A 13,124-nucleotide genomic window follows, 5' to 3' on the forward strand; every position below is an offset into this window, starting at 1 on the left:
GGTTAGGTCTTTCCGTTCCCACGAGGCCATATCTCAGGCTGTCTCAATGGGGGGAAACCCTGGACAATACCCAGGCTTTCTTGGGCAGAGGTGCCTGCAGTTTTCCACAGAGCATCGTGTCCCTGGTTAATAAAGAATGGAGAATGGCGATGACTTTTGCCAAGCATACTGTCTGCAAACATATTGTTAACAAGTCACATCCTGCACAGCCTTAAATCCCTTAAACCTTGATTCAATACAGCACATGTTTCTGTGAGCACAGGGCAAAATGGAGTTTCTTATGTCTACCTTTTCTACATAGACACAGTAACAATCTGCTATCTCTTTCTTTTCCACCCACACAACCCAAATGTCCATCAATTGAGGAACGGGTAAACAAAATGTGGTATGTCCACATAATAGAATATTATTTGGTCATACAAAGAATGAAGTACTGATAAACGCTACGACATGGATGAATCTTGAAAACATTATGTTAAGAGAAAGAAGTCAGTCACAGTAGATCATATATTATATTAGTCCACTTAAATGAAATGTCTTAAAAGTGAATCTATAGAGACAAGCTGTAGTAGGTTTGTGCTTTCTTAGAGCTGGGGGGATTGAGGAGAAACAGGAAGTAACTACTAATGGGTATAGGGTTCCTTTTTTAAGATAATGAAAATATTCTAAAATTGGTTGTTAGGCTGGATGTGGTGGCTCACGCCTGTAATTCCAGCACTTTGGGAAGCTGAAGTGGGAGAATCACTTGAGGGCAGGAGTTCAAGACCAGTCTGGGAAACATAGTGAAACCTTGTCTCTACAAATCATAAAAAAAATTAGCCAGACATGGATTGCAGGTGCCTGTGGTCACAGTTACTTGGGAGGCTGAGGCAGGAAGATCACTTGAGCCCAGGCAGTGAGCCAGGTTTATGCCACTGCACTCTAGCCTGGGTGACCCAGCGAGATCCTGTCTCAAAATAATAATCTAAAAAAGATAATATTTTAAAAGCAACCAAAGCAGAGGTGAGGTGGGATGGAGTGGGGAGGACACATTACATAAAAGGAAACTGATAGAAATGATAACTGACTTTTCATAAGAAACAATGAAGACCAAAAGATATTGTAACAGTATTTTAAAGTGTTAAAATAAGTAAATGATCAAACCAGAATTCTTTTCCAGTAAATATATCCTCAAAAAATAAGGTGAAAAAATGACATTTTTATTTAAATAGAAGATAGGAGGATTTGTCACCAGGAAACTGCTGAGGTTGCTTGAAATCTTACCTGCAAATTATTTAACACTTGTCCCAACAATAGGTAGAATCTCATTTCCCTCTCTTAGAATCTGGGCTGGCCTTATCACTGGCTTCTAACTAACACAATGTACGGGAAGTAACCTATATGACTTCTAAGGCTAAGTCATAAAAAGCAATGCAGTTGCCACCTGACTCTCTCAGGGCACATGCTTTTTGGATCCCTGACCTACCATATCAGAAGTCTGGCTACCTTGAACAAGTGATGTTGGAGTGATGTTGGAGTGATGCTACATGAACAAGCATGTGAAGAAACCACACAGAAATAGAGGCGCTGGACAATGAGAGCACATGGACATAGGGAGGGGAACAACATGCACTGGGGCCTATTAGGGGGTGGGGTGGGGGGTGAAACAACATCAGGAAAAATAGTTAATGCATGCTGGGCTTAATACCTAGGTTTTAAGTATTGGTTTGATAGGTACAGCAAACCACCACGGCACACATTTACCTATGTAACAAACCTGCACATCTGCGCATGTACCACAGAACCAAAAATTAAAATAAATTAAAAAAAAAAATAGAGACACTGAAGGGCCCAGCTATTCCAAATCCTAGTTTAATGAGTCTTCCTATTTCAGGCACCAGATGTGATAAAGAAGACTTTGACCTGTCCCTAGCCTCAGCCACCAGCTGCCATGTCACAGACACTCAAAGAGCTTATGGAGAGGCCCATTGGTAAAGAACTAAGGTCTCTGGCTAACAGCCAGTGTGGTAAATTGAAAATGTCCCTCAAAAGTTATCCACATAGTGTTACCATGTGACCCAGCAAGTTGAAAGCTGTTAAAATTAACTTAAATGGCAAAAACTTGGAAGAGATTTGAAGATGTAATTAAATGAAGGATCTTGAGACCGAAAGATTACCTCGTATTATCCAGTTGGGCTCTAAATTCAATCACATGTATTCTTGCAAGTGGGAGCAGAGAGAGATTTGACATGCACAGAAGAGAAACAATGTGACCACAGAGGCAGAGATGGGAGTGATGCAACTACAAGACAAGAGTGGAATGCTGGAGCTCCAGGAGCTGGAAGAGGCAGGGAGCAGATTCTGCCGTAGAGCCTCTGGAGGAAAAGCAGTCCTCCTGACACCTTGACTTTAGCCCACTGAAACCAATTTTGAACTTCTGTCTTCCAGAACTGGGAAAGAATAAATATCTGTTGTCTTAAGCCACCAAGTTTGTGGTAATTGTTATAGTGCAGTGGGAAACTCACACATCCGGTGAGAAACAGGTTTGTCAACAACTTCATGAGTGAGATTGAAAGCAGGTCTTACTACTCCAGATGGCTGTTACCCTGGCTGACACCTGGACTGAAACATCATGAGAGACCTGAGCCAGAACCACTCAGTTAAGTTGCTCCTTTTTTTTTTTTTTTTTAAAGAAAAAAAAGAAATGTATTCAGGCTGAAGGGACTTGGCCCTGCTGGAAACATGAATCTACAGAAAGGAATGGTGATCACTGTAAATGCTAAATATATTGGGAATAAAAGAAGAATCTCCACTCTTACTGTCTCTACTCAACATTACATTTGGAGATCCTAAAAGATGCAATAAGGCAAGAATTAAAAGGGAAAATGACTGGAAAGGAAGAAGTAAAACTTTTTATTAACAGATACCAAAATTTTGAACATAAAAGTCTTAGGGGAATCTACAAAAAAAGGTGTTGGAATTAATAAATAAATTTGGTATGGTTGCAGGATATATGGTCAATATTTAAAAATCAGTTATATTTATACTAACAGCAACTGACTAGAAAATTAAATTTAAAATACAGTTTTGGCTAGGCACGGTGGCACACACCTGTAATCCCAGCACTTTGGGAGGCCAAGGCAGGTGGATCACCTGAAGTCAGGAGTTTGAGACCAACCTGGCCAACATGGTGAAACCCCGTCTCTACTAAAATTACAAAAAATTAGCCTGGCATGTTGGTGGGCACCTGTAACTTCAGCTGCTTGGGAGGCTGAGGCATGAGAATTGCTTGAACCTAGGAGGCAGAGGTTGCAGTGAGCCAAGATCACACCATTGTACTACAACCTGGGCAACAAGAGTGAAACTCTGTCTCAAAAAAAAAAAAAATAAATAAATAAAAATAAATTTAAAAATAAAATAAATTAGTTCTCATAGCAACAAAAACATAAAATTTCTAGAAATGTTTAAGAAAAAAATGTGCAAGATATCTACACTGAAAGGTATAAAACATGGTTGAGACAAATCAAAGACCTAAATTAATGGAAATGCATACCATGTTCATGGGTCAGATGATTCATCCAATTTGAAATATAGAGTCAATTTATTCCCAGTCAAATTTCAAAGAGTCTTTTTTTAGTAAACTGACAAGATGATTCTACATTTTACATAGAAGTACAAAGGATCTAGTATATTAGGAATCTATTATTATGTAACAAATATCCCAAAATGTAGTGGCTTATAAAAAACAAACACTATCTCACAATTTCTATGGGTTAGGAATCTAGGTATAGGCTAGCTCTGGCTCAAAGTGTCTCCTAGGGTTACTGTCAAACTGTCAACCAGGGCTGCAGTCTTCATATGAAGGCTCAGTGGAGGAGAATAAGCTTCCAAAAGCAGACTCGTGACTGTTGGCAGGATTCAGTTCTTTGCAGGTTGTTGTCAATCCCTCCCTGAATGTTGGCCAGAGGTCTCCCTCAGGTCCTTACACATAAGTCTGTCTTAGAGTGAGCAAGAAAGAAAATGAAAGAGAGCAATCAAAATGAAAGCCACAGTATTTTTGTAGTCTAATCTCTGAAGTGAAATCCCATCACTTTTTGTAATTATACACTTTTAGTTCTTTTAAAATGTAAAATTAAATTGTTATTGACTACAGGGTTATTTTTATGGTCATAATAAAAATTACATAGAAAAAAAAAAAAAAAGAAATCCCACCACTTCTGCCATATTCTATGTTAGAAATGAATCACTAGATCCAGCCCATGTTCTAGGGTAGATGATTACACAAGAATTCAAAAGTCAAGAATATCAGAGGGCAAGAATCATTGAGCAATATCTTAGAGGCTGCATACTGCACCTAGCATAGATAAAACAATCTTGTAGGGGGAAACAATTCACAAAGTTAGAGGACCAACACTACCTGATTTCAAGATTTAGTATAAGACTGTAGTAGTGGGCCAGGTGCAGTGGCTCTGGCCTGTTCATCCCAGCACTTTGGAAGGCCGAGGTGGGAAGATCACTTCAGGCCAGGAGTTCAAGGCCAGCCTGGGCAATGTAGCAAGACCCCATCTCTTAAAAAAAAAAAACTTTTAAAAAGCTATAGAATGAAAACAGTATGGTATTATATAGAGAAATAATTGCTAAATGGAAGAAAATCCAGAAATAGGCTGACACAAATGTGGTAAATTTTAGATAAAGGAGCCAAGCAATTTAATGTGGGAAATAGTAGAACACATAGAAAAAAAAAATATATATATATATATACACACACACACACACGTATATATGACCTTGAAATAGCAAAGATTTCTTAGAGAGGGCACAATAGCACTAACCTTAGAAGAAAAAAACTAGGTAAATTGGGCTTTATTAAATAAAAAAAAAATTTGCTCATCAAAAGACACACCATTGGCCGGGGGTGGTGGCTCACACCTGTAATCCCAGCACTTTGGGAGGTCGAGGTGGGTGGATCACTTGAGGTCAGGAGTTCAAGACCAGACTGGGCAACATGGTGAAACACGGTCTGTACTAAAAATACAAAACTTAGCTGGGCATGGTGCCACACGCCTTTAGAACCAGCTGCTCAAAGGCTGAGGCACAAGAATTGCTTGAACCCAGGAGGCGGAGGCTGCAGTGAGCCAATATCACACCACTGCACTCTAGCCTGGGCAACAGAGCGAGACCCTGTCTCAGAAAAAAAAAAAAAAAAAGACACACAATTTAGAAAATGAAGATAAGCCACAAACTGGGAAAAAATATTTGTAATACATGTATCTGACAAAATATAACCAGAATATATAAAGAATACCTACAAATCAATAATAAAAGGATTAAGGACCCAATTACAAAATGAGCTACAGATTTGAAAAGATAATTTACAAAAGAAGACATGGAAATAACCAATAAGCACATGAAAATATGCTCAATGTCACTGACCATCAGGGAAATGTAAGTTAAAACCACAGCAAGATGTCACTATCCACCCACCAGAATGAAACTAAAAAGAGTAACAATACCCAGTGTTGACAAAGATGTGGAAACTTCTGGCAGCTTCTTTAAGCACACACCTATCTTCTGACCCAGTAAGTCTATTCCTAGGGATTTAGCCAAGAAAATGAGAACATATGTCCACAAAAACACCTTATACAGGCCAGGCGCGGTGGCTCAAGCCTGTAATCCCAGCACTTTGGGAGGCCGAGACGGGTGGATCACGAGGTCAGGAGATTGAGACCATCCTGGCTAACACGGTGAAACCCCGTCTCTACTAAAAAATACAAAAAACTAGCTGGGCGAGGTGGTGGGCGCCTGTAGTCCCAGCTACTCGGGAGGCTGAGGCAGGAGAATGGCTTAAACCTGGGAGGCGGAGCTTGCAGTGAGCACCCCAGCCTGGGTGACAGAGCGAGACTCAGTCTCAAAGGAAAAAAAAAAAAACACCTTATACAAGAATTTCATAGCAGCTTTATTCACAAAATCTTCAAACTGGAAACAACTCAAATGCCCATCAATAGATTAATGGATAAAAAAATTGTAGTATAGCCATACAATGGAATTCTACTTAAACGTACAGATGAATGAACTACTGAGATACTTAGCAATACTGATCAATCTCACAAACATTTCGATGAGTGCAAGGAGTCAGACAAGTAATGTTCTGTGTGATCCCATGCATGCCATCCTCAAGAACAGCTGGAACGCTGGCTGTTCAGAACAGTGGTTACTTATGGGAAAAGGAGGGTGAAGACTGATTAATTGACTGATCTGCCTTAGCCTCCTGAGTAGCTGGGACTATAGATGCACGCACCTCCACACCCAGCTAACATCTAAATTCTTATTTTACAGCTGTTTGGGACCAGAGTTTGAGCTAGGCCCTAGATAGCCTTCACATGGTCACAACCTTTACAGTTTCCAAAGGACCTTCCCAGCCCTGTTCTAAAGTGTTCCTCACAGGCTCCCTTGCAAGAAGCCAGAATTGTCTGGGTAGGAGGCCAGAGCTGGGATCCAGGGGTCTCTTATAGGACCCAGTGTGAGATAGGATTTTTTTTCTACCACCACTGGCCCTAGATGAAACTGTGATTTTGCAGGGATGAAGAGGTAAGTAGTGAGTTCCCCTTCCCTGGAGGTAATCAAGTCAGAGTAGATTGATAATATGTGAATACTGTAATACAGTGGGTTGGACTTAGTGACCTAAAAAACCTGCTTGCCTGGTACTCTGCCATTCACGGGCTTGCCTGGAGACAGTGAGTTAGCTTTGGGCCCAGATCCTGATTTCAGGTCAGTTTGAGCTCTGCTGCCCCTGGCTAAAATCTCTGCAGCTCCTGCAAGGACTAGAGCTGGCTTGGGCTGACTTGCATTCGGAAGTTATCCAGATCTGTACTCAGAAGTCTAGGACCAGTGTTCGTTTGCCCTAGAGACTCACGCTTTCCACGGATGTGCCTGACCCTTTGATCTTGGGCTCTTGACACCAGCACTTTGATTTCCTGTGGCTTTTACATGATAGTCCCAAATCTGCCCTGTTCCCACTGCCTTTTAGTTTCTTGAACACTACAAGCTCCATCCCACCTTGGGGGCTTTGCACATGCTGCACCCATTTCCTAGAAAGTTCTTCCCCTAATCAACTCCTACTCCTGTTTCAGGTCTCAGTTTAAATACTGCTTTACCAGGAGAGCCTGCACCAACCCTCAAGACCAAGTCAGATCTTCGTTATATTCCCTCTGTCTTTTTTTGTTTTTTTAATTATCAACATTTTTAAAAAATGTTTTTATTGTGGTAAAATACATATAACATAAAATTTTCCATTGAAATATTTTTAAGTGTATAATTCAGTGGCATTGATTATATTCCCTTTTTTTTTTTTTTTTATTCCTTCATGGCACCTGTCACAATTACAGTTTAATTGAACAATTATTTGTTAATGTCTGTCTTCCCTGTGAGCATGCAAACTCCTTAAGGTACAGACTTGTTTTTGTTTTCTGTTATATTCTTCAGTGCTTAGCACAATGCCTGCTTATTCTACAATAAATAATTTTGAATAAATGAATGTATTCTTATCAAAAAGAGAGAAAAACAATAAAGAAACCAAAACATGAAACAACAACTGTGTTTCAATATCACGGGAAGTGGGCAGTGGGAGTGGGAAGAATTTCAGCACTAGAAAGCCCAGAGAGTCCATGTTTAAGGACACCTGTGTTCTTTCAGTGACATTCGCCTTGCGATTGCCCCTCCTAGGCTAGCACACGCCAGAGACGCAGAGCTCACTCCCTGTCATCCTGAGAAAACTCTGTCCATGGGAACAGCCTTGCTCACGCAGCTTGTAGCTGCCTCCTGCGACTGTTCCACATCCCTGGCTCTTAGGGGGCTCCTCTCTGCACCCAGTCTTTGGGTAGGCAGTGCCGGGAGAGTCAGCTAGGAGCCCAGAGTGAGTGTGGTCAGTTCAGAGCCTGACAGCCCTCCCTGGGCCAGATGGGACCCTTGGAGCTCCCAAGTCCTGGCCTCCTGCCTCCACCTCACCCCTAGTCCAGCCTGTACTCACTGCTGCTAGATTCACAAACCCCAAACCAGGCTCTCCCTGGGCTTCTGCTGCTTGCACCCCTCCCAGAGCTCCTGAGTGCCTCCTCCTTTGGGCCTGGCTGCCCTTAGTCTGGCCACGTCAACCTCTCTAGGCGCAGGAGTTAGCCGGGCCCCAACCTGACCAGTCTGATGGCCACTCGTAACATCTCCACAACCATGCCTTTGGTCAGCACAGTGCCCTGCTTGCCATCTGGGCATCCACAGCCTTTCAAACCCAGGATGGACTGTCCTCTTCTTAGGTTCCTTCCCAAGCCCTTCCTCCACAATGGGCTTCCTTAGGCTCAGGGAGACTGGTGTCTCCACTGGACAGAGGGCTTCCCAGGGTCGGGACCCATGCCCTGGGCAGGCTCAAGGGGTGTCCCTGATGGAGGACATGGTCTACAGCCACAGCCTCAAGGGCACAGAACACAAGCTGCCAGAGCAGGGCCAGTGTCAGCTCAGGCCCCATTGGTTTTGCCTCTCCTGGCCCCGGCCTGGCTGTTTCCTCCGGACACCTGCCCCAATCACTCGGATCCAGCCCTGCAACTGGTGTGGCAGGAAAGGGAACTCTCGTGGTCAGGGCAGGGTGCAAGCTCTCCTCTGGCTCTCAGCCTCCCCTTTCTTCCACATTCTGTCTTCCCCTCTGCAACACTGGGAATCGGGGGGAAGATAAGCCCCTCTCAGGCTATGGAGGAATGCAGACCCGCCTTTCCCCAGGAGCAGCTGCCATGGCCACAAGGTCGGGGCAAATGGGCAGGTCTGAGATAGAGCCCTTCTGATATGGTCTGGCTGTGTCCCCACCCAAATCTCGTCTTGAATTCCCATGTGTTGTGAGAGAGAACAGGTGGGAGGTAATTGCATCATGGGGGCAGGTCTTTCCCATGCTGTTCGCATTATAGTAAGTCACACGAGATCTGATGGTCATTATAAGGGGGAGTTTTTCTGCTCAAGCTCTCTTGTCTTGTCTGCTGCCATATGAGACGTGCCTTTCATCTTCTGCCATGATTGTGAGGCCGCCCCAGCCACATGGAACTGTAAGTCCGATAAACCTCTTTCTTTTGTAAACTTCCCTGTCTCCGGTATGTCTTTATCAGCAGCGGGAAAACAGACTAATACACCTTCCCTCCTGGAGCTGGCCTGGAGGAGCAGAGGAGCAGAAAGGGGCATCACAGTGGCGGCAAGAACAACGATCTCTCTGCCTTATTTATTTACCTATTTTTTGAGACAGGGTCTTGCTGTGTCACCCAAGTGGAGTGCAGTGGTGCCATCATAGTCTGACCTCCCGGGCTCAACTGATTCTCCCACGTCAGCCTTCTGAGTAGCTGGGACCACAGGTATGTGCCACCACATCTGGCTAATTTTTTTTTTTCCTTTTTTGAGACGGAGTTTCACTCTTGTTGCCCAGGCTAGAGTGCAATGGTGCAATCTCAGCTCACCACAACCTCTGCCTCCGAGGTTCAAGCAGTTCTCCTGCCTCAGCCTCTCGAGTAGCTGGGATTACAGGCATGTGCCACCAGGCTTGGCTAATTTTTTTTTTTTGTATTTTTTTAGTAGAGATGGAGTTTCTCCATTTTGGTCAGGCTGGTCTCGAACTCCCGACCTCAGGTGATCTGCCCACCTTGGCCTCCCAAAGTGCTGGGATTACAGGCGTGAGCCACTGTGCTCGGCCTTTTTTGTATTTTTTTAAGCAAATTTTTGTATTTTTCGTACAGACGGGGTTTTGCCATGTTACCCAGGCTGGTCTTAAACTTCTGGGCTTAAACAATCCACCCGTTTTGCCCTACCAAAGTGCTGGAATTACAGGTGTGAGCCATTGTGCCCAGCCTATTTTTTATTTTTATTGTTTTTTTTGAGACAGAGTCTTGCTCTGTAGTCCAGGCTAGAGTGCAGTGGCCATAGCTCATTGCAGCCTCACACTCCTGAGCTCCAGTGATCCTCCCACCTCAGCCTCCTGAGTAGCTGGGACTACAGATGCACACCATCATGCCTGGCCAATTTTTAAATTTTTAGCAGAGACAAGGTCTTGCTTTGTTGCCCAGACTGGTCTTGAACTCCTGCACTCAAGCAATCTTCCTTCCTTGGCCTTCCAAAGTGCTAGAATTACAGGCATGAGCCACTGCACCTGGCTCTCTCTGACTTTAGAACAATGTTTAACAAGAATTAAGTTCTTTCCTCACAGCTGCTCTGCAAGAATGTCAGAGCAGGTTTGGCTTCCCTGTTTGACAGATGGGGAAACTGAGGCTCAGAGAAGGTGTCTTGCCAAGGGTCACAGAATGGGTTAGGAGCAGAGCTGGACTGGAACCCAAGGCATGTGCCCTCCAGCCTGCTGCTAAGAGCGTTCCAGGATATCGCTATAAGGGTTACTATGCCCGTGATGGGTAACTCTTGTGCTTTGAAAACATTTTCATACACATCAGTTGGTGGAATCCACCCAATTTTTCCGCAGTGTCAATGAAGTTCAGGCATTTTATATTTATTTGCGCAGAGGATGCTATTGAGGCCCAGAGAGGTTAAACAATGTATCCAAAGTCACTCAGCAAGAAAGTAGTCGAACTGGCACTCCAACTCTTGGGTTTTTAGCCTTTCTCTTTCCCCACAGGGTCCCAAGACCCATTTACCCTTTCAGGAGGGAGTCCTCCTCTGCACAAGCCTAGGGTTCTGCCTCAAGTTTGCCTACCTTCCTTCAGTGATGTCTGCAAAACAAGCCCGGGCCTCTGTGAGCCTTGCAGGGCACACAGAACCCTCTGCCACCCCTATTCACCATAGGCCTGAGACATGGACGTCAAAGCCACTGGGCTCCTGAGCCCCACTTGGCCCCTCACTCATAGCGAGCAGAAGACCCTGAGATCCTGCAGACCTTGATTTTTGTTTTCAAGAGCTCCCCTGGCCCTGGCTGTCCTCATGCCTGTCTACCCCTGCTCTGGACACATTTGTTTCCTTTTTTTTTTTTTTTTATGAGATGGAGTTTTGCTCTTGTGGCCCAGGCTGGAGTGCAGTGGCACGGTCTTGGCTCACTGCAATCTGCACCTCCCGGGTTCAAGCGATTCTTCTGCCTCAGCCTCCTGAGTAGCTGGGATTACAGGCACGTAACACCACCTGGTTAATTTTTGTATTTTTAGTAGAGACGGAGTTTCATCACATTGGGCAAGCTGGTCTCGAACTCCTGACCCCGGGCAATCCACCCGACTCAGCATCCCAAAGTGCTGGGATTACAGGCGTGAGCCATTGTGCCTGGTCTCTGGACACATTTCGATGTGCTCCTCTGAGCATCTCGCCTGGCCTTCCTGCTCTCTGAGCCCACAAGCCCCAGGTAGGAGTGGAAGTGCCAGGATACCAGGGCCCAGAGGAGATCCTGAATCTGCCCTAGGGTGAGGAAGTCAGTCCAACTTTCCTCCAGGGGCCTTTGACCCTCTGTGCGTCTGACCTATGCCCAGGGATGGGCTGGCCCTCATGCTCCTGGAGGCTTTGCAGGGAGGAGTCCTTGCTTCTGGGAGAACGGGAGTCCACTTTGGCTTAGCAGGGTCCTCCGGAGACCCAGGGCACGGCCCAGCTGCCAGCCCTCGGAGGGGCCTCTGCATCTCTGAGGTGTGTTAACATCTGTTCCCATTTCCCTCTATATTCCTTCCCCATAACCTCCCATCAGGACAGTGGCCATAGTCTTGGAAGCTCAGACACTGGCATTTCCTCCCCATTACTACAGAGGGCTCGGGCCCTGGCATTTAGCTCCTGTCCTCCCCGGTTCTATGCGCCCACCATCTAGACTTCTCCCATCCCCATACTTCCTATCTTGCTTTGCTAGGTCGTTCTCTCTGCCGACTGCTCTTGTCTCCACTCTGACTGTCAAGGTCCATCTCAGGCGCCCCAGTTAGAAGCCTCCCTCTCTCTGCCCCTTAGCCTGTGCCCCTCCTGGACACAAATCACAGTGTGTGTGTTTGTGTGTGTGTGTGTGTGTGTGTGTGTGCGCGCGCGCACGTGCCTGCCTTCTTCCTGCCTCCTGACCAGGGCATCCCAGGGCTGGGACTGAGTCCCATCTTCTCAGGATCCCCTACTCCCTGGATGGATAGGGCCTGGGCCAGGGTGGGCATTGGTGAATGCCTGACACATTGAATCTGCTTCCTCTGAATCACAGATCACTGGAATATACACAGTGGAAGGGCTTTAGGGAAACCTCAGCCACTGCACTCATATTCAGACAGGGAAGCTACAGCCCAGAGGGGCAAAGGGACTTGCCAAGGTCACACAGCAAACCGGAGCGAGAACCTCTGGCTCCTCGACAAAACTTGTCTGTCTTTGACACCTGCAGGCAAAAGGCCCCCTTGAGAAGACAGGGAAATGTTCTTCTTGACTAAAAAATTCCTCCTCCATCCAATTGAGATCCAACGGGTCTCCCACTGCAGCCCCAGCTCATACCCCTGGGATGTGCCTCATTCTTTGATGAGCCTTTCTTGGCTATGCTAAGTAACCCTCCAAATGACTGGTTCTTCTTCCATCTTACGGATTGCCCAGATCCTTCCCTTCATTTCCCAGGTGAAGAAACTGAGGCTCAGAGAGAGAAGCAACTTGCCCAAGTTCACACAGCAGAGTAAAGTCTAGAACTCGGCCCACAGGTGCAGTGTGCAGAAACCCAACCACCGACTTACCTGGTTTTCAATTTTTCTTGGGTGGTCCCCACAGTCATGTCCTGCCGGCTCTCCTGTGGGGTCTCTCTGCTGTCCAGCATGCTGGGGTCCCCGTGTGGGCAGCCGTATCCAGCTCCAGAATTGCGTGGCATCTGCCTCAGGCTTCCACTGAAGACAGCTCAGTCACCCACTGTGAGAGGCTGGCCTTGAGTGGGCAGCGGGGGCAGGCATGGGGCGGGGGGAGGCGGCAACTAGAGTGACCCAAAGAGGCTCATTTCCTCTCTATTTTTAGAAGTTAAAAAAAAAAAAAAAAAAAAGCTCCTCAGTGAAGTTTCTCAGAATTAAAACTTTCCTCTTCTTTGTGGTTTTGTTTCACTCAAGATGAGGAGAATTTCAATGAAGCCAGTGTTCTTTTTGATGCAAATCTGCTCCGCTTCTCCCAGGAGGTCTGGCCAATGGGCTCAGGGCTTCTGGGCCCCCAGA

The 13,124-nt window shown here is 45.6% G+C and overlaps 1 protein-coding gene across 2 annotated transcripts in view; it reads right to left on the reverse strand.

Annotated features, from left to right (window-relative positions):
* ACSBG1 (acyl-CoA synthetase bubblegum family member 1) overlaps positions 1-12,822 on the reverse strand; it is a 64,611-nt gene extending 51,789 nt beyond the window's left edge. For both annotated transcript variants that reach the window (XM_005560201.5, XM_005560200.5), the window contains exon 1: positions 12,663-12,822. In XM_005560201.5, the coding sequence (XP_005560258.1) occupies positions 12,663-12,793 (131 nt within the window). In that variant the 5' untranslated portion in view covers positions 12,794-12,822. The remainder of the gene's footprint in view (positions 1-12,662) is intronic.
* Positions 12,823-13,124: the final 302 nt, after the last annotated feature.

This window comes from Macaca fascicularis, chromosome 7 (assembly GCF_037993035.2).
Source record: "Macaca fascicularis isolate 582-1 chromosome 7, T2T-MFA8v1.1".
NCBI classification, from domain to species: domain Eukaryota; kingdom Metazoa; phylum Chordata; class Mammalia; order Primates; family Cercopithecidae; genus Macaca; species Macaca fascicularis.